The 22,153-nt window shown below is 42.4% G+C and overlaps 1 protein-coding gene and 1 long non-coding RNA gene across 9 annotated transcripts in view; one reads left to right on the forward strand and one right to left on the reverse strand.

Moving 5' to 3' along the window:
• The first annotated feature begins 6,500 nt into the window (after positions 1–6,500).
• Positions 6,501–8,077, forward strand: LOC118285570. The gene is made up of 2 exons (XR_004785151.2): positions 6,501–6,745; positions 7,499–8,077. It is a non-coding gene; the product is annotated as an uncharacterized LOC118285570 (long non-coding RNA).
• Positions 8,078–13,428: 5,351 nt separating this feature from the next.
• atg5 (ATG5 autophagy related 5 homolog (S. cerevisiae)) overlaps positions 13,429–22,153 on the reverse strand; it is a 36,876-nt gene continuing 28,151 nt past the window's right edge. For all 8 annotated transcript variants that reach the window (XM_047334918.1, XM_035607916.2, XM_035607923.2 and 5 more), the window contains one exon: positions 13,429–14,932. In XM_047334918.1, coding sequence (XP_047190874.1) covers positions 14,796–14,932 — 137 coding nt within the window. In that variant the 3' untranslated portion in view covers positions 13,429–14,795. The remainder of the gene's footprint in view (positions 14,933–22,153) is intronic.

Raw genomic sequence — 22,153 nt, forward strand, 5'->3', positions numbered from 1 at the left:
AAAATACTTTCAAATGTGGATAAGGCAAAAAATAATCCAGACTTTTCTGATTTGCGGTGTATATTCCCAGCTGCTAATACTTGCTTTAGGCCACTGTGCAAAATGAGCAGTAGACCAAAAGCGCGTTCGCGTAGTCATGAGATCCCAACGCTGACTCAATACACATAAATCTCTGGACTGCCGCGAATGAGTCTGGGTCACACACGACTTTGACAGCAACTCTGCACATTATTATAACTATAAAGTGTGTCTGAACAAAGTCCGCTCATTTCAACTCTTCCATTTTTATTTTGGAAGTTTTGTCCGGAAGGGGCATTTTTCCTCTTTCCGTTTTTAATACATTTTAATGAATATTTCTGGGATTTTTGCTTTAATGCAGCAGTGGTAGGAATACCTCCACAAGGGGAAGTAATGCTCAACCGTTGCATGTGCTGAGGTCAGTCAGATCTTTCCACAGCTGGCAGACCGAGTGCCATGTCATTATTTGTGTACAGTCATTTGTTCGGCGAGGATGGAACCTAACAACTTGACTGCTGACTTTTTGTCTAGTGCCCGTGAAACTTCCATGGCCTTCTCCTCAGACTGTGAGGCTGCGGTGGAGAGTCGACAGTAAACAGCAACAGCGCTGCTGGCGTTGTTTCACAGAATAAAACTCATGATTTATGCTTACACACACACCCACACACATTCTCACTCACACAAACAAACACACACACACACACACACACACACACACTCATGAGGACATGCATCACATTTGCTTCCAAACACACTCTCCCCCTCACAAAATTATACACTTTTAATACAAACACATATTTGTGTCTCCATTTACTGATTAATCATTTGTCTCGGGAGATCTTGTCAGTTTCCCCTGAAAAGTCGTGATTGGTTTCATAATGAAACCAACCCTTCAATACCCACGCACACATATGTACACACACTCACAAACATACGCCAACTCCTCCAAGCTGCGTTCCGGAGTGACGACACCGAAGACGTGTTCGGAAACGGAGCGTCCTCGGTGGCACTTTCAGCGTAAACACGTTGCAGAACATCCTCACTTCGCTCAGGCGCAGCAAGCGGTCACTGGTCAGGACGGGTGAGTCAAACTTGTCCCCCCCCCACCCCCCTCCCCATCCACCCAGCTTCCCTGAAATTCACTTTTCTGTCCCAAAGGTTTTTGACAGGAAATCACAGCTGGGGGGTTTTTTTGTGTGTGTGTGTGTTTGAAGTTTTCTGATTAGCTTAGACTGGACATTAAACGTGAGAAGGGGAAGTTGCCCTATCAAACATCAACATGTCATTATCACGTTGGCTGCAGTACCGTGGAAAAAATATTACAAACAAATGGGAGCATGATGGAGACAGTTGGGAGCCAAATGTTTCCCCAAATTAAAAGCACATTTACCATAAATCCCGTTGCTGCCTGTCACCAATAAGAGCTTTGCTTCCTCAGCTAATGGTTTCCTCTTTGTCTCTACTCAAGAGAATAAAGATGTTGGACATGTTTTTTTTCTTCCCTTTTGCCCGTTGTCTCCTTCCACAGTCTGCTGTCACAAGAAACCTTTTATCCACAGCCGGTTTTTTTCACAGCCTACAGAATGTTGTATTTTTAGCCACGTTAACGGCATGGCGCCATGAATTGTAAAGTCGGTCTCTCGGTCGTTTTAGCCCAGACAGAAACATCTCTACTTTTTCAGCACAGTCAGGGTCCCCGAAGACTGAATCCTAATGACTTCGGTGTCTCAACAACCATTGGATGGATCGCCATGAAGTTTGGCACAGATACATATTCAAATTTTACGACCAACTACCTGCAAAACTATAGCGACATTCCCGTAAGCTTCCGCTGTAGAATGACCAATACAGTAAATGACATCATCATGTGTCATGTGAGCATACAGTATCATGCGTTGGTTTTACCTTGGAAGTCTTGGGAATGAAATCACACCCGGGGCGGCCGAGGTGGGGGCTCACTCTAGCTTGGTTAGCCCTAAGCAATGTCAGTTGATAAAAATGCATTGCAGAGTATTTTACGCACCCAAACACCACAGCAACGTAGAAGTTGAACAGTACTGTGTGCACCACTGATTTAATGACAGCCAAATGAGACACAACTGCAAATAAGCAATTGGCTATATTGCTACAGCTTTCACTACTATTGATGCACAGGGCAGCCATCTTGGATTTTGAGGTCCGCGTTGGTGAGGCTCCTGTTACTTCAGGGGTTGTTGGAGTTGAAATTTACAACTGGGAACTTGAAAATTCTGACGCACCATTAACATACACTCAGGACCGCTGTGTGAATGAATTTTGACTCTTGCGCTGTGTCCGATTTCAGCAGCCGGTCTTGGACTCTGGACTCGCAGACCGCGAAGGCCAAACCAAAACGAGACGGTCTAGTCTACAGCAGATTTCCCTTTTGCTGTTGTAACAATGTTAATTGTACAGCAGCAATCTGCGTAACAGAGTCCAATTAAGTAATTACACAAAATCTCGCAGTGTAATAATTTTTTGTTCAACAAAAATCATGGTAAGGCTTCCATAGTCAATATGTGGAACGTTTGAGGTTCTGTTAATAAAAGGGTGTTTCCCCTTTCCCCTTTCCCCTTTTGCTACTGCACTTCCTGTGGATAGGGGGTTTTATGACCAACATTGACTGGAGGATTTATTTATTTATTTGTGTGCATTGTCAGTGACCGCCTCCAAAGCTTTTTCGATTCTCGGTAAACGATGACAAAACGAGTTCACAGGTCACACTGGTTGAGATTGGGAGCTGCTCAAAGACTAGTCTGTTCAACACTATATATGAGCTACCATGATCTGTCGACATAAAGACTACAACTATGTCCATACAGCTTATAGATGTGAATGTAATATCTTAAAATCATGGTACATTTTTATAAATGTAAAAGTTTTTGTTTATTTTTTTGTATGGTATTGATTTATTTTTTTAATGACACCACAATGCACAATTGTTGACTAAAAGGTGCCACAAGTGCACCACAAAACAGCAGCTTAGGCACTTTTTGAGAGAACAAAATGAAACCAATTGACACATTGAAAATCTGCCAATGTAATTATTCACTTGCATAAGTTCAGTAACTATTTGCTATTGTAATAAAAGCAACAAAGAATGCAGTTACCCATTATTCTTATTTGTCTCTCTATTTTCTGATACTAACTAACAATTCTTCAGAACCTCTAATCAACTCTGCCAAGACTGGGCATGATTCCAACATTTTCATTTCCCTAAATTTGAAACATGTTGACCTCACTGTGCAGAACTCATTCCATTCATTCCTACGGCCAGTGTGGTAACATGAGGAACTGCCGGGGCACTAATATGTTACTGTATATATTGTAATACTGAAAATGAATGTGGATATAGGATTTGAAGTTGCAGTAGTGACAGTCTCACAAAGTTATATGATGTTTATGAGGCACACAGAGAGAGGTTTTGTTGAATGGCAAATCATTGAGTGTGAAACATCAGAGCATCAACCGCCAAATATGGCTTCGGTGCTGTCAAGTCTGGGTTTACCACATCATACAAAATAACTGTGTGTGTGTGTGTGTGTGTGTGTGTGTGTGGTGTGTGTGTGTGTGACATAGAAAGGGGCATGTCCTACAGTATAAGACAGGAAATTAGTTTGTGTATATAATAGTTCATAAGCTGCTCTATAACATATGGCTCATAAAGACCGCAAAGTGGATAAGTCAACACACCCCCTTTCAACATACACACTCTGCATGGGCATATTAAAAAACACACACACACACACAAACACACACACACACAGTCACGTACACTAAAGCACACGCCCACACACATACATGAAAAAATGACGTACACACTCCCGTGTTTAGCAGATGATGCAAAAAAGAAAATCAAAGACAGCCTGTCTGTGCTCTGAAACCTTTTCTCTATAATAACCATAAGGAAATTGTTAGGGGGATGAAAAAAATATATAAAAAGGTGCTCATTGTTAAACTTTTTAATGTGCAAGCCTTCATTTGTAACCATCAGATGCTTAATTAGAGGAATCCTCAGGCGCAACGTAGTTTCTGAAACTTCTAGCAGTCGGACTTCCATCCAAATGTGTCACCAATTTTAACCAAATTTCAGAAAATCACCAAAAGAAAATTAGAAACCGTGCCAGTTTTTATCCACGGCTTTAATGTGAAATATTGGGAGTTAGTCACATCCGGATCAGCAGTTGGTGCCGCTAATTCTCCAGGCGGTTGCTCTATACCGCTGTAGAAGAAGAGGGCGCAACAAGATGGCAGCAATTGAACTGCAGACGAAGGAAAAACATGAATGTGTTAATGTCACTTTTCTGTGTTTCATTTATTCACTGAATCTGTCTCCGTTGTAACTTTAGTCGATATACCAACTTTTCCACATCTTTCAAGCGCAAAAATGTTTTCACAATGCTGTATTTCAAGATTCTTCTTCATTTCCATACAATTTTGTTTTAGATTGTCATCGTTCATTACAACAGCTGGATGACAACGCACCAAATTATACTTTCATTGAAGTTTCTAACATCTGGCAAAAATATCAGAGAAAATGAATATATATATATATATATACATATATATTAATCTCTATATTCTCTTAGTTGAGACTAATACATGTTAAGATTACTTTAGTTGTTTGTGCACTGCAAAACAAACTTCCAGGAATTCATTTAAACCTTTTAAAGGAATTTATAATAGACCCTTAGTTATTCCAGAGGCTTTGGTAATAATAATTATTAATAATAATTAAGGGTCTAATCACTCGTTCCCATTCTTTGTGTTACTCTGCCTGAAACTGTGAAAAACAGACAAAGGGACCGTTTCACTTCTTCTTTTTAGCGTCTTTGTTTTCTGTCCTGGCTTTATGTTTTACACCCGAACCTTCTGTCGTGGAAACATGAACTGAATTAACATTTAGAGCCCAGGCCTGGCTGTGGAACTGGATGACACGACGGGACATGAAAAGAGAAAGAAAAATTCACCCTGTTTCAGATTTGTGTAATTCACAGTGCAGTTTCGTGTTTTTCGTAATTTCTGTCTTTATATTGAGAAAGTGTCCTTGTTGATGATCTGCCTCTGTGTGACACACACACACACACACACACACACACAGTCACATGTGTGCAGAGGATGACTTCAGGTGATTCAGCAGAAAGCGGTCATCGCCAGCCGCATCCTGAATCTTCGCATATGTGGAGTCTCCTTCTCCTCCTCTTCATCTTCAAACCGCAGCAGCCGGCGTCTCTTCCTGCAGGCCGTGCACATGCTTTACGCATCAACAGCACTCTTGCTGCCAGTCGGCCATTTTTACCCCATGTTGTCCCGGTGACGGAGGAAATGTTTTATATGGTTACTGGAACACTGGGATGGGGGGGGGGGGGCACTTATTGTCCTAGTTACTGCTACTATGACTTAGTGTCTCACATTGCCAGACATCAGTCTGCGTATACACGAGTGCGACAGAAACCGGGTTGCTTGCATGGAAAGTGGCGTTAATTCGATTATTGTGAGGATGTCCTCAGGGACATGCAGGTGTTTTAGGGGCGGGGTCCGGTCGTCAGGGAGATACAAGTTGAGCCAGCAGCCACTGGCCTTCGCTCAGTTACCTCTGGCTTCTCAGCAGCTCCCCAATTCGGCCTTTTAAAGCAACGTTTGTCGACGGGTGATGCTCGCAAACTGCACTTCACAGTGTTGTGTGGTGAGACCTGCACCGTCGACAGCTAGCGGACCGTGAGGTCCATTTACAATACGTGTGTTGCTTTAGAATCTGCGCACTGCCCCTTTAAAAGCCCTGCATCCATGTTTTCACTGCATTTTCTCTTTTATAACTTGTCCATGCATGTGGTGACAAGGGAGCTCAAATGAAAAAAAATCCCAATAGGAACTAAATTGAAATCTACCTTCACTTTTTTAAGTATGTATGTATGTTGCTGCTAATTGGGCTAATTGACCTTGAACAAGGTTTTGGTGTCATTTTGATGATCCATGATCATTTGTGTGGACCCAACAAAATGTTTATGGCCCCTATATCCTCGGTTCACTCACAACTTTACCCGTGTTGGATGTGAGTCCGGCCTCGCAGGCACGAAGGCCAAAGTGAGTCAACAAAAGAGATTTCAGCCGTGGACCAATAAAACTTGGTAAAAGTGTTAACGGGGCGCACGTCGAACTGAAGACAAGACATTAGTGCTGTTTTTCATGTGAATGACATCATCTCAGTGTAAAGGCGAGACGAAAACGAGGCTACGGAAAGCATGGGACACACATTGTCTATTATTATTATTATTATTATTATTATTATTATTAATAACAATAATAATAATAATAATAATAATGTGTGTTTGTGTGTGTGTGTGTGTGTGTGTGTGTGAGTGTGTGTGTGTGAGTGTGTGCGCGCACGCTGACAGAGAGAGAGATCAAAGCATTAAAGCTCGCCAGCCCCAATCGTCTTCTCTCTCTCTCTCTCTCTTCAGAACCTGCCTATTAGAGGGTGACGAGGTTGATAACAGGTTAGTGTGTGTGTGTGTGTGTGTGTGTGTGTGTGTGTGTGTGTGTGTGTGTGTGTGTGTGTGTGTGTGTGTGTGTGTGTGTGTGTGTGTGTGTGTGTGTAGGGATGACTGGAAATGAGAAAACACCTCCGGCACACAGAGAAAGCCTTTTTGTTGTTGTTCTGAGCTCCAGACTACGCATGTGTATGTACACTCAACACTTTATGGCCAAGGTATATCGACACATAACTCATGTGTGTTGCTTTTCTGGGTATTTTCGTATCAGTTAGGGGGAATCACAGTTTTTGCCTTTGTCCTTCAAGGTTTCATTGTGAATATGCATGACTGGATGTTGAATGAACCTGAATATTATATACATAATATCATGCAAATATTAAGAGTTGGTTTGCTGGCATTATTCTCCATTCAGGTGCTTTTACGTTACTGCACAACAAGAGAGCCCGACAAGATGATGTCATAAGAACCAAACCTTCGACGGGGGGAAAAAAATAATGTTGGGGAAAAAAAGATGGGAATAGGAGTTTGTCCACAAACTTTTGGCCAAATAGTGTACGTGTGTTAGGGGAGAGTGTGTGGGGTTTTATTTCAACGGAGAAAGTTTGCTTTGATAGGCAGAAGAGGAGACAGCGAGGGGTGGGTGAGTGAGTGAGTGTGTGTGTGTGTGTGTGTGTGTGTGAGAGAGAGAGAGAGAGAGAGAGAACTGTGTCCTTTTGAATCATTTTACAAACTTCAAAGGCCGTCGCTCTCGTTAAAAATGGACGTCCATCCCTCCGTCCTCTGAGAGAAAACCACTGCTGAGTTTGTGGGTGTGTGTGTGTGTGTGTGTGTGTGTGTGTGTGTGTGTGGGCGTGTGTGTCTATCGCTGCTGGGAATAGGGAGACAAAGAAACATGCACACACACTTCTGGTCCTCTGCTGGTTTTACTGGAGGAAACTCACCTTGTTTTTATTTTTTCTCTCTCACAGATTTCTCACCATCAGCTGCTGCGATTGAGTTTGAAAACTCTTCAACATTTACAATTATTTCCAAATTTGACTTGTTAACAGTCATTCAAACATTTTTTTGCAAACCAAAAGAAGCCTTTCGCAGCTGTGACGTGTGAACTGAAAGTGTGCGTGACGTGCAGGAAGCGTAAGATTTCCATCAAAGCAAACACATACTTTTACAAAAATGACTGTTGGTGTTTATTAGGAACTTTAAATAGATAACATCAAACCTTTTGTTTACAGACTCAGGAGCTGTACTCCTGACTCTGAAAGCTGCTTTAAAATCAGCACATCTATTAAAGTTATCCCAGGGCAGCTCTTCACATTTTCAGAAATTGTAAAAATCATTTCAAAACCGACACCAAGCACATTTTTCTTTGATGGTTTTTCTCTCACTTCACAAACTCCTCACATTAAATATGTTATTATTCTACTGTGAGATCTGCAGCGGGGTTATCTGACTCTAAACCTGCAGCAGCTCTATTCATACAACTTCACTGCTTCGCTATTTCATGGACTGGATTATTTGAAATTAAAATATTCACTTTTTTAACCATATTTATCCTGTGTTCAAACTCATTTTTTCCCCAGGGTGTGTCACATTCACACGCTGTCGGAAGAGCCGTCAGAGGCAAGTTAGGGGACACAAGGGAATGTGGACTGGCGGACGCCGGGATCGAACCGCCAACCTTGTGGCCAGACGCGCAGATTGTGTCTGTGGCGTGAACGGTTTGCACTATCCAGTCGTGTCCTTGACACTGAAACCCTCACTGGCCTCTGACGGCTCTTCCGACAGTCTATGAATGTGAATGAATGTGACCGAAAAATGCGCGTGAATGGGTGAATGTGCCTTTCCTGTAAAGCGCTTTAGGTGGTCTATATGACTAGAAAAGCTAGTTGAATTAAAAGTTTAATGAGCAGCTAAGTGGACCATCAGTAAACAAGTCCCTGTTACCCTCCGACATAACTCAACACTGTAGACTGTGTATTTGATAAATGGACTTGGTCACTAGGTCTGGAAAATGAAGCTAATGTGGAAGTGTCTGGAAGCCTCTGTTCTCTGTAATCACCAGCAGAGGGCGACTCCGCTGGTTGTTTTCTATAGAAGTCTATTTCTATCGTGACTTTGCACGTTGTCAGTACTGACTGTATTCAAAGTACTACGATAGGCTGCTCAGTTGACACGCCGTCGCCGTGTTTCCTCTCACCGTTGCCAAGCATACAGCATTGGGTGTGGGCATGTTGCCAAGGCGACTGTTGTTTTGTTTACGGTTTGCAACCGCTACTTCTTCTACTGTTCTATTACAGCTGTGCGGTGTTGGGGTAGGAGGGCGCACGTAGCCTGAAGCGGCCGTCTTCTGGCCAAACTGCTCTAGTTTATTTTCCCCAAACCAGTTGATGGAAGCGCACGTAATTCGCCTTTTTTCTTCTTTGCGAACTTGCAAAAGTCCGCTTAAAACCGCTTGACATTTAGATGGAACACAAGGCGAGTGACGTGCATGAATGAGATTCTCCCCAGATGGCTATGACTGACAAACGATGGTACCACACAAAACCTCCTATCTTTGAAGACGCATCAAAGGGGCCTGAAGACAACCTGGATACTGAACTGTGTGTGTGCGTGTGTGCGTGTGTGTGTGTGTGCGTGTGTGTGTGCGTGTGTGTGTGTGTGTGTGTCTGTGCGTGTGTGTGTTTTGGTCTGCTGCTCCACATGTAAACAAGCACGTCTAGACAAAGTTGTAGTTAGAAGAGACTCATTAACACCAATTTCCTCTGGATGTATCCTCTCTCTCTCTCTCTCTTTGTTTTTCATCCTTCCATCTTTCCATTCATTTTCTCTCCGTCTCTCTGTCACTCCATCCCGCAGTCTGCACTGGATCATCACGCTCACATATTTGGCTCAGCGGGCGCTCGCTCTTAACACACACACACTTGTCATTTGCACTCGTCGCACACGTTTTTCTCTGTCCCTGTGTGTGTGTGTGTATGTGTGTGTGTGTGTGTGTGTGCAGCTTCGGAGGGGGAACACACTCATGACTTCCTCTTCATCACTAATCGCTCTCATCTGTTGATCTTCTTGATCTCCACTCGGCCCCCGAGACGCTTCAACAGCAGAAGACGTTGCGTCTGTGAACGGGACAGTAGAGGACTGGGCAGAGTTGGGGGGCATAGTTTGTGGTCTGAGCTGATGGTAAAAGTGTGTGAGTGTGTGTGTGTGTGTGTGTGTGTGTACGACAAAGAGTGGCTTCGCGGAATCAGTTGGAAATCAGGGGTCCGGTAAAGTTTTGTCCATTATTGGAACAAACAGTGGAGTGTTTGCAGTTGCTATGGAGACAACTGTTGATTAAAGTGGCCACACTGATGAGCTCACCCCGATACAAACACATCGTGGGCCAAAGGAGCAATTGTCCATGCAGAGGCGGGGTTCACCCTGGACAACGTATCAACAGACAACCACTCACGCTCACATTCAAATTCACACCGACGGTCAATTTTAGAGTCTCCAATATAACCTAACCCCGTTCTGCATGTCTTTGGACTGTGGGAGGAAGCCGGAGAACCCGGAGAGAACTCACGCACACACGCGGAGGACACGCAAACTCCACACAGAAAGGCCCCGGTTGCTTTGAACCGGGATTTGAACCCAGAACCTCCCTGCTGTGAGGCGACACCACTGCACCACCGTGCAGCCCTAGGAGCGGTTGTCATATTCTCGGTCTCAGGGTCTCGTTCTACTCCTGGTGATTGAAACTGTCATCACAGTGTAACCATAGAGATTTGTTCCCGGTGGCGTCTCCCTGACACTGATCCCCTCGTCCACGGGTGTAGCGGCCCACATTAACCCCCCGCCAAACTATACCCTGGACTAGCCCAGAATATACCTCTCTAGTCCAGATTATACCTCCTTGTATTTTCATTAATAAGGTAACTCTGAGGAATGATATATCGGGTTTAGTATTAAGTAATAGATGAAATACAATTACAAATTTAGAAATTGGAAAAACATTAGGGTTTGATATTATGCAGTATATCTTTATAGCCTGGGGTATCACGCCACTTAATATACCAGATTTTCCATGATTCATGAGTTATCACCTGGAAAATTGATGAAATGTCTTAAAAGGCCCTATTTTACAACGTTAAAGAAAGTGATGAAGAATTGTTTGGGGGATTCTGCCCTTTGCCCACGTACGCGTCAACATGTTGTGCATTCTTTCTTGGCCCCATGTTCCATCCTTCCACTGAGTGTCGTGGAACTCCTGCTGTAAAACGAACAAACGCACAGGCGTGAAGACATGCGAACGTTGCCACAAAACAAAACGCACAACCGGAGATGGAAATGCAGCCCTGCTAACAATTTAACTACACTTCATTCCATCCAAACACTTCACTACCCCCCACCCCCACTCCCGCCCCTCGGCGTGGTGTACAGTATGGGGGTCGGACGGCGGCTCGGGAAATCCCATAAAAGTGTGTGTATCAGCGAGATGACAGAGTGAGACAGACTCTTCATCACCGCGTCTAGAGCTGCAGTGTGTATAGAAACACATGCAGCACACACACACACACACACACACACACACACGTACACACGAACACATACTATACCCCACGCCAAGGCCCGGGTCTTGACTCAACACCATAAACCTCAGCCTCCCATCATGCTCGGCGGTGGCAGCGGCGCTACAGCAGGGTGAGAAAGCCTGACGTGATGACATGATGTGTGACATCACTTGCACAGCACATGCACACACCTTTTGAATTAGCAGACCGGCAGTGCGAAGAGACGAGTGTGTGTGTGTGTGTGTGTGTGAGAAAAGACAGGCGGAATTCCATTGGAAAACACACACACACACACACACACACACACACACACCTGTGGGGGGCTATAACTGATGTCTGTAATTATTTACACACACTTCGCTCAGATTAATTCTGCGAAACCAAGCTTTCTCACATTGACACACACACACACACACACACACACACACACACACACACAGTGACAGAGCAGCCGGGGGCCTGTCTGACAGGACAGTTTAGCGGTCTCATTAGCAGCGGGTGGAATGCCAACAGATAATTAACCAGAAGAGATGAAGAGAGGGAGGGAGGGCGAGTGCCAGCAGTAAAACACATAAGAGAGAGAGAGAGAGAGAGATGGATACAGTGAAATCAACAGGGAGAGAGTGTGTGCGTGTGTGCGTGTGTGCGTTTGAACAAGCCCATGACTGTCAAACACTTTCACTGACTGGAGCAATTCGTCATTGGGTTTGTCACTTCAGGAGATTTTGTTGTCAATAAAAAAACAACATCTTTGTCGTGACGGCTGAGGTCACCCGTGAATGACCTTCAGTTACCGCGGCAACTTCAGGTCACTTCCTACCAGGGTAAATCACCATGGTAACTTGCGCTGCACCTCTGACCTGGTCCTCGAGCCGGTTAACTTCACAGGATGAGATCCAAACCTGTCAACAGCCCAACTACTGACCAATCAGATCACTGGAAAACCAGAGTCATCATTCCTACAGGATCCTGACGGGGACAAAGGAGTTTCCAATGATGGGAAAATTACTAGGATGACTGGAATCGTATTTCTGTCCACTCTGGTTTTAAGAACGGAGCCACTACATGTTGTTGTTGAGTTATGTTTTTTTTTTTTGAGCACTGGACCATGTGAAGTTACAAAAAATGTGTCTTTGTTGAAAGAAAAATAAAAATCATCATATTCACCTTGTTAAAAAAAATAAAAATAATTAAAGGATAATTCTGGTACTTTCAAGTAGCTTTTTAAAATCTAATTTGTAGTATGTTTGTCAGCAGGTTACGCAAAAACTGCAGAACAGATTTCCGCAAAACTTGATGGACAATTGGGACATGGGCCAAAAAAAGAAGACATCTATGAGTGTGTGAATTAAGGCCTTGGTGGAGGCGTACACTCTACTGAGAGTTCTAGTTAAACCTAAGGCCTATTTACCATCTTTCTAAGGTGTAAATTATTAATAGGAACTCAAATATTTTGAATCAGCCCAATATTGGGCAAGAACAATATAACCTGCAACCGAGAAATATCAGAATTTGCGGCCTGAAATTGTGAATTCTCCTTTAAACAGAGAGAATGTTCATTTGAGGCCAGTGCAAACAGATATATATATCGGATATGACCGGTGTGAATTTGGTCGTGTGTCACGTAAAAAAAGCGTCACAATTGTGTGATTTCAGTGCTGTGAATTGTGTTTACAAAAACATATTGTGCACTTCACAAGAGATACCTCATTTCTCTGGGAATTCCATATATATATTTCACTCTGGATGGCTGCGTCAGCCGCATGATTTAAGTGTCGTTTTGTTTCAGTATGAACAGGTGTTGTAAAAGATGCAAACTTTGCTTGAAAAAATGTTAAACTGCCTTTTCTCCGTTGTCTCTGCGCAGAAACCAAACACTTCACCGCACATGTAGGACACGTCCAACAACAGCCTGCAGACGTAAAGCTAAATGCTCCCGATGTCTCATTATAAACAAGCAGAGTTCTTAAAATGAACCAAAACCAGATGCTCATTTGAGTTTGGCAGAAGAAAACTAGGGCTCCAGCCAAATCTGACGAAGACAGACAGTAAAACGTCTTAACAGTGTTGTATTGATGGAAGAGAAATCAACACCTGCTATGACAAACATGTGTGATGTTTGTTTCCTTTCCCGTGACCCGTGATTTACGCTTCGCCTCATAAATAGCTAGAAGATGCTTGAATGAGAAAATCTCATGTCTGAGTCTGTTTTCTGCTGAGACGGGAGAAACACAAAAGTGCATTGTTGTTTTCAGCTTTGACACCAACTTTTAGTTTATCTATTTGTGGGGTTTTTTCAAGTTGCAGAAATGTATCAGCTACAGATGACCATGTACAGTAACCACTAAAGGACAGTTCCACTTTATTCAAACTATGGAATTAAGACGTTTTGTGAAACCGAAGTTTCTCGTACAAGTGAAGATGAAAAATGGAATGAAAAGAAGTTACACTTAAATGCTGATTCAGCGACAGTAGCAGACACGTGGACATTACATCTGCTTATTAAGAACCTTTTTTCAAATAACTCAAAGTTTGACACTGTGCTGGTGATCAGTGATGCTGTTCAGTTCATATCATACACTGTAAATAAAGACGGACGACATGACAGCTCCCAGTCGTGTAGCCAAATGCTCATGATCGCCCCCTGGTGTCTGGCTGCAGTGTAGGTCATAAGCCCCGCCCCCCTTCGTGTTTTCTGGTCATTTTGGTTTTAATTATTTATTAAACAGGCGAAGACATCATTATTGACAGCTGAGAATGACTCAACTTTGGTCGAGCGCGGGAATCAGTGGGATCTCGATATCGCGGCTCCAAACTACGATCACTAAGGTGCAGACTACAACTCCAAATTATTTCATGATGGCGGCTTAATCTTTGTAGAATAGGGGGAAGTGCAGACGCGTGGTCATCTTTATTTACAGTGAATGGTTGAAACCTGCTCCTGTGTCGCTGGCATCACTGGAGAGAAAACCACACGTGTCAGTCACTTCCCTCAGATCCTTTTCTTTATTCAAGATCACTTAAAAAACAAAAAAAACAAACATGTTATTTCCAGTCAGCCGAACCAACAGACCTAGCAGCTGAAACTTTTTTTCAGGCTCTCATGTAAACTCAAGAGTGACTTTGTGTACAACCAGACATTTTTACAAGGACAATGATTATGTTGACGATAAAAAAAAAAAAAATCCATAACCGTAAGTAACTAAGGCAGCTTCAGCCGGACTGGATTCGTCACTCCCCCAATCCCCAAAGAGAACTCATCTTCCTGTCGATGGGACAGTCTTAGACGAGGGACCAGGGACCACCTCCTCTCCTCCCATGGAAGTGTTTGTTCACAGAGGAACCGAGAAGGAGGAAGTGAAGATGCAGGAAAGTTGAGTAGAAAATTAGAGGTCCATCTCTTTTTTTCGGAGCGGAGGAGGAAGAGAAGATCTTTTCATCCGCACGTCTTGAAATCCAGTTTTCGGCGTGGTAAAGCGGAGTAGTAGTGGTTAGTAGGCGTAGAAATATAAATAATGAGGATGGACGAGGAGGTTTCCTCCTTCACATCCTTCTTTTTTTCCTTCTGATCTCCATCTCATCAAAGAGTCTCGTTAGTTCAGAGTTTCCGGCGTTACGCGCTGCCGTTTTCAAGGACACCCGACTGGCTGGTGCGTCAGCTGGTCGGCCGGTCGGTTGGCGCGGTGACGCCGATTGATGGGTGAGTGCGACCTCAGTCAGTGGGGACGGGGATGACGCAGATGTGCAGGAAGTTGTCAGGGTGGCTGAGGTGCTCGCTGAGCCACTGCAGAGGAGTTTCCAGCAGCGGCTCGATGCCGTGGATCACCACCTGGAAACGCTTCGGCTCACCTGGATGGAGACAGAGACAGGGGAAAAACCTTTTTAAAAATACTTTTATCTTTTACCTTCTTCTAATTTAGACTGTTGGACCAGATAAAGTATTTATATTAATATTAGAAGTTAAAAAAAGGAGAGAACAAATTGAAGAGATAAAAACACATCACAGAGATATAAAGAGGGAAAGAGAGAGGGAAAAGGACGAGAAGAAAGAAAACAACATTGGAAAGCATAATAAAGGAGCAGTAAGAATAAAAACAATAGAGAACAATAGAGTTAGAGATGAAAAGGGATGAGGAGAAAAAGTCAGAGCGGTACATGTATGAATGGTAGAGAGACGAAGTGGAAAGTAGTAATGGGAAAGAAGGGAAGGAAAGAAAGACGAGAGAGGAGAATCGGAGGAGGCGAACCGTAAAAGAACGAAAAGGGAGAGAAGAAAGATTGACGGATAAATGGTGGAGAGAAGAGAGGCGGTAACATGAGGTGAGAAAGACCACATCAGAGATCAGTGACACCACGGGTGTGGTGGCTGAGTGTTAGGAGAGAAAGTACCAGTGTGTGTGTGCGTGTGTGCGCGCGTTCAGTTATGAAGCAGAGCAGAGTGACAGTTGATTATTTTAGCGTTCGTTGTTGAGAGGATTTGAATTTTGAACTTCCCTCTGACAGTTGGCACTTTCAGACTGTTCCTGTCTCTCTCTGGCCCGATGGTGTCCCTGTGACTGAACCGAGAGGCCACGACCGCGGATCATCATCCGTTTTACCAGCAGCAACTTTCGCTGCCTTCAGGGGTCGTGTTATTGGCGCAGCAGATTTCTGATTTGATTTCTATTGACAGTTAGAAAACCCTGAACGTTGGAGCTTGCGATTCGGGCCTCCTTGGAACATTTCAGATAATTTTAAAATATTCCACCTGTCAGTTGTAAAATGTGTCTGTGACCTTGGAGGAGCTTTGTCAAGTCTCAGAAAATAATGGACATGGTGTTACAAACAGGGAGTCAAAAAGAAATGAAAAAGGCTTTTCTACAGGGAGAATCAAGTCAAAGACTCTACTGAGTTTCATTATGGGAAAAGTAGGATCCATCGTTTAAAGCTTGACTCTTGTTTCCTGTCATCTTTCAACTATTTTCTGTTTAATAAAAGCATAAAATGCTGAAAGCAAAAGTAAAGTGATCCATTCAAAGATGATTAATCGTAAAGTTAGAACACACAACAAGAGACCACATAATGTTTCAGAACAAATCACTCTGACTCAGCACGAACGCTTTGACATAAGACACAAGATAAGATCAGATAAACATTTGTTGATCCCCCCTATGGGAAATACAAAGAATAAAATAAGAATAGACAACAGAATCTAAATAATAATAATAATAATAATGATAAATAATAAAATAAACTTTCCAAGACACCGTGACATTTGTTAAAACATATTTTCAAATAAATTATTCCTAAATTACTACTTATTTAAAAGGTTAGTTGTCTGTTTCCTTCTTGTAATTTAAAATCTAAATTCAGTCACTTTATCGTTCTAAGTATAAAAAATACTTGCAGATTGAAGTCAGGTGGTTCAACTTGAACTTTTAAGACTCGTTTAAACAAAACTGGCGGACTCAAGTCTCGTTATCAGTTTCCATTTTACTTTGGTTTCACTAGAAACTCGTCGGACTTTAGAAAATGATCAGCTGTTTAAAGACGGAACAAGAATTTTATCTCACCTCTGCGGTGATTGGTAAATATTTTTGCAGATTTGCAGTGAAAGGCGCCAAAAGGTGAAAAAACAGAAACCAAGTTTAACAAGTGCATTGAGATGAAAACAGGTAATACAGCTGTTTCCACTGTGGTTGGGTTGAGAGGCAGAGATCATGGTTCGTTTTTATTTTATATTTGAGTCTAAATGTGATTATATAAAAGTAGAAATATATGTTAAATATTTAAGTATGTACAAGTATCTCTTCAGGTGTTAGTTCAGAATGAAAACTCTCTGTCAAAACAATCAGGACATCTGAATGTGCGTGAGAAAGACTGTCAATCACTCTTGACCTCAGCTCTCACACTCACACTCACACAAACACGCACACGCACACACACACACACACACACACACACACACACACACACACACACACACACACACACACACACACACACACACACGACGTGTTTGTGACATTTTAGCTCCACGTAATATCAGGAGGACGGTTGAGGCAGAGCGTCAACTGTCGGTCTGAGCAGCGGCTCCGCCCTACACCTGCTCACTGGCTGGCAAACAGCAACGTGCAATAAACTAATGTCAGGAGAACGATGCAAGACGTGTGCTCAACGAAGGCGCTCTGAAATTTGCGGATGTGCATATCCTCTCCAGAGGTGATTATATTAATGTATATGTCTGTATATGCAACAGCAATTTTTCTGCTAGTGACTGCTAGATTCCAAAACAACCCAGTATTAAGTGGTTTTGTCTATGTGACACGCAGGTGAATGCCCTCTATGCCCACTGAGAAAACTCCAGGATTTCTGTAAACCTACTTGAAAATGAGCTTGGAAACGTGAAAGTGCAAAAAAAAAAAGAAAAAAAAAAAAGAGGGCATCTCTTCCATTTACTTAATTCATAAAAATCACCCTGTGCGGCCTTCGTCTGCGTTACAAAGCGTGAAGCACATTGGTTTCCACAGGATGCACGTACTGTGCGTTAGTAGCGATGGGTCTTCATTTTTTTAATTGTCATCAAATTATTTTAAAAAATGGAATCAATGAAACGTTTAAAGACGAAGAAAAACATGCGGCTACCAGGTGCCAGATTGATGTCGAGAGATGAGATGAGTTGCTGCTGAACGAACAGAAGATACACGCAAAGCCACAGATAACTGCAGCCAACTTGCTCAGTGCAAACTCTGAAAGTGGATACCATATGTGAATATGGAATGAAAAGCAATTTTGCAACAGGCTGGATGTCTACAAATCTGTTATATGTTAACTGCTGGAATTATATGTTCTTATTTACTGGGGCAGAGATGGATCCCAGATTAAACTACAAGGTGAGGCTTTAACTTTACCAGATGATTGAACTGATGTGTGGTTAGTTTGGTTCATGCAGGACAGAGAATTGCAAGCAGAGGAGTGGACTCCTGCTGCTGAATTAAAATCAAATTTATCTTTATTGTTTGCCTTTTAGTTGCTTACGAGAGTTTCTAGGTCACAAGAGCGATGGTACAAGTGAGGAGAAAACCAGTTCATTCGAAAACAGGACATATTTTGGATTGTTGGTGGATTAGGACAAGAGAAGAACAAAGCTGGGTCAGTTTAGTCTGAGGAGTGAAGGTGGAGGACTTGTTTGCCTTGTTGGCTTACTGCACTAAAACCACAGAGCCACAGGCTTGAAAAACAAAAGGCAGCAGCTAAAATTCAACCTGTACTGACACAATTTCCTCTCGACTAAAGAGAAGCTGAGGAGCAACTGAAGAAGCATAAACTGCAAGAAGAGCTTTACAGCACGTCATTTGAAAAAAGAAAATGGTGAAAAAAATTAATAAGGCACTTAAATATATTAGATATAAGCATGGGTGTGCATCAGAAGGAATCAATTGTCAGTTGAAGTGCAGGCAGTGAAACTCAAAAGTTGAGATACAAGTATTTTTAGCATTGAAGTAAGTGTAAAACTACAGTTGTCACTAATTTCACTGTTTCTAATTTTTAAATCGTGAGATTTTCGGTATTAAAATATTTTTGGTGTTTTTATTTATTTTACGAAGAAAAAAATCAATCAATGCCACAAAATTCAACTGTATTACATAGTTTTCATCACAAAGTTTTTCATTCCTAAACTTTCACTTTGAGGGACAATCTGCAGCTCTCTTCCAGTTTCCCTTTTCATTCTCTCCCCCAGAGGAAATGTTCTTCTCTTAACTCTAAATTTTTTTTGAGGCATTGCAATGTAAAATCCTGGTTTTTTTTATCTAAAAAATAATTGTATCCCTCATTAAAAAATAATCAAAGAAAACAGTAATCCCAGAAAAATTGGTAAAAGCTGGTTGTTGTTGTTTGTTTGTCTACAACAGCAATTGATTTGTATTCCTTCTTTTTGCGGCACTACTTTATAAAGCTGTTGTTATAGTTGTCTTACTCTACTAAATTGTCGGATTACTATGAAACTGCTTGAAAGGGTTTCACAGATGTGAGCTGATTTGCTCACAATCTGGAGAAAATCTTTGATTCGGCCTCCGATGCACAGAAAGTAAAAGGTGTGATCCCGCCTATAAGGCAGCAAGAGTGAGAACACACTTTCTCTTGTTCTCACACACACACAGAGTCCATTTATGGGTGGGGTTTCATATCCATCTCTAACCTTTAGCCTCGCTTCAGCCTGGCAACTGGCCTGCAGAGGTGGGCGGAGTAGGGGTATCATAACAGTCTCACTATGAGAAATGGGGGAAATTCACAATGGGCCACGCCCCCAAACTCCCCCCCACCCACCCCCACACTAGCCACTAAAATACTGTCGATCATCCTGAGCCACCTGCACCTTCATTACTCATGCACACGTTTAGTTTCAGAACCACATTTCATGTAAATAAAAAACTGAATGACATGACGGTCAGTTTCGGGTTTATCGTAATTTGGTCATCATTCTCAAAGATGAGACAGCAGAAGAAGAAAAAAATGTTCCTTCACAAAAACATGATCTGTGTCGTTTTAGAAGGAAACAGAGCTGCTCTTATCATTTCCAGTAACGTTAAAGAATGAACACATTCTTTATATGACTGTTATAGGCAGCTGAGAACAAAATCCTCACATTACACCACTTTGTTAGCTGGTAGCTAAAGATGTTGATCCACGCAAATCTGACATTTCTGATGAGACTTGAGGGCAACACAAGACGACAAAAATGTGTTGGAAGCAATGACGAGCGACACTTCTCCACTTCCTTGAGGCACAGGCTGTCTGAGTCTGTGGTGTGTCAGCGGCATTAGATGGAGGAGGCAGGTTTCATGACCTTTACTGCAGCCAGCCACCAGGGGGCAATCCAGATGTTTTGGCTTCATTTTTGGGACTGCGTACAAAAAATGTACTTAGTCACCGGGTCTGGAAAATAGGGCGACTGCAGAAGTGCCTGTGTTCTCTGTACTGACCAGCATAGGGCGGCTCACTGGTTGTTTCAATAGAAGTCTAAGAAAAAACTACTTCTTTACAGTAAACATACATTTAAACTAGTGCTGTCAACATTAAAGAGTTAATCTTTGCGTTAATTGTGAACTATTTAACGTGTTAAAAAAATGTAATGCCATTGACACATTTTGTTTATTTCCTGTGGCGGCTGACAACGTGTGCCGCAAAACCGTTAGCCATTAGCCATCCTGGCTAAAGATGGATACGGACAAGGAAGGAGTTTAAGAAGTACTTTTTATCACGAAAAACACGAGAAAACTGGCACGGGGGAATATGCGATACACACGTGAAACAGGAATTGTTTGTCACTTTCACGATGGAAGTCAAAAAGAAAAGTGATCAATATATCGCAAGTTACTCTTATGTTGAAAGAGACAGGAAGTAGTTTGAGCTTTCTGTGTTATGCGGAGGGAGAGAAATATCTTGAAGCGTTAATGTGGCTCTGCATTAAAGTCAGCTCAAGGTTACGCTCGTCATCTGCTGCAGTGAAAATGCCCAACATGACAGAATAAAGCCCTGTTTATAGTCTGCACGATAATGTTTTTCAGAAACACGGAAAAGGCAGAGAATTGAGTGAGGAGTGTTTTTGTGGTTTCCAGGTTGACACACTCACTGCCTGTCACACCACAGATCACACAGGACATGGTTCCCTGAAGCGTCCAAATATTTAGCTGCTAGACATCTGGACACGTCTGCGAGGCCTCAGTGAGTCACTTTGGCCTTGATGGATTTATTGGAAATCTGTAGTTCACAGCAGAGAATCTGTGCTCAAAGTTAAAAAGATGCTATTAAACAATAGTATTTGAATTGAAATACTTCCTCTGTGTTGATTCTACATAAAAACCTTAATTTAACATTAAAATATCCATTATTACAAACTTCAGGCTTAAGAAAATAAAAATGTGATTAATCACAATTAATTACAGCAAATTGTGTGATTAATTAGTTAATTTTTTTTCATCGATTGACAGCACTAATTTAAACGTTCATGGTTTAATCTCTAGTTTCAATTCTTCTTCAATACGACATGATGTTCCTTTAGTACATTATGGTCTATCTAGAGTCAAATAGACTCGTAATACTGGAGTTTGTATTGGAGCATGGATACAGCGTGATTGACAGCTGGTTTGTACAATCAGTGTGTGGTAGGGTGGACGAGCTCTCAGTCAGACCGACCCCCAATTTCAAGTCCGGTTGCAAAAAACCAACACGGCGCCGGTCAAAATGCAAAACTCAAGGCTTCCACAGGTGAAGTCACATTGGATTTCCACTTGTAGCTGACATGTCGTCCATCTTTATTTCCGATCTATGGTTCAAAGACTTTAAACTGTGGGAAGTGCAACAAAAGCCGTGTTTCCACCGTAGGAACTATAGCCAGGAACTAAGAACTAAAGGAGGAAATCTGTGTGTTTCCACCGCAGGAACCAGGGTCTAAATTTAGTGCCTGGGTAATTTATTTACCCTTAAAAATGACCAGGAACTATGGGGGTGGGGCTACAGTGCTGAAGAATTGTGATTGGTCGAGAAGGTTCTGAGTACCGGTTCAAACCAGCCAGGGCTTTTCTGCTGGCATGTTCTCCCCGTGAATGCGTGGGTTCTCTCCGGGTTCTCTGGCTTCCTCCCACAGTCCAAATACATGTAGAATGGGGTTAGGTTCATTGGAGACTCTAAATTGACCGTAGGTGTGAATGTGAGAGTTAATGGTTGTATGTGGCCATGCGATAGGCTGGCCACCTGTCCAGGGTGTACCCCGCCTCTCGCCTAATGTTAGCTGGGATTAGCTCCAGCCCCCTGTGACCCTCAAATGGATAAAGCGGTAGATGATGGGTAGATGGTTAACGTTGCTTTCCAGAACACATAAAGCGGAGCACTTTTGCCCCGTGGTCTTAACTGACAACAACCTTCATGTCCGGTTTAAATAAAATCTTAAAATAAAATATGCTTAACGTTCCTGGAACTATGACTCGCATATTTTAATTTACTGGAAACAATGTTTTCCATTAGCATGTTGAATCAGGTTTTATAAATATGGGTAAACCTAATAACAAAAAAAAGATGATTGACTCATTC

This window comes from Scophthalmus maximus, chromosome 10 (assembly GCF_022379125.1).
Source record: "Scophthalmus maximus strain ysfricsl-2021 chromosome 10, ASM2237912v1, whole genome shotgun sequence".
NCBI lineage: Eukaryota > Metazoa > Chordata > Actinopteri > Pleuronectiformes > Scophthalmidae > Scophthalmus > Scophthalmus maximus.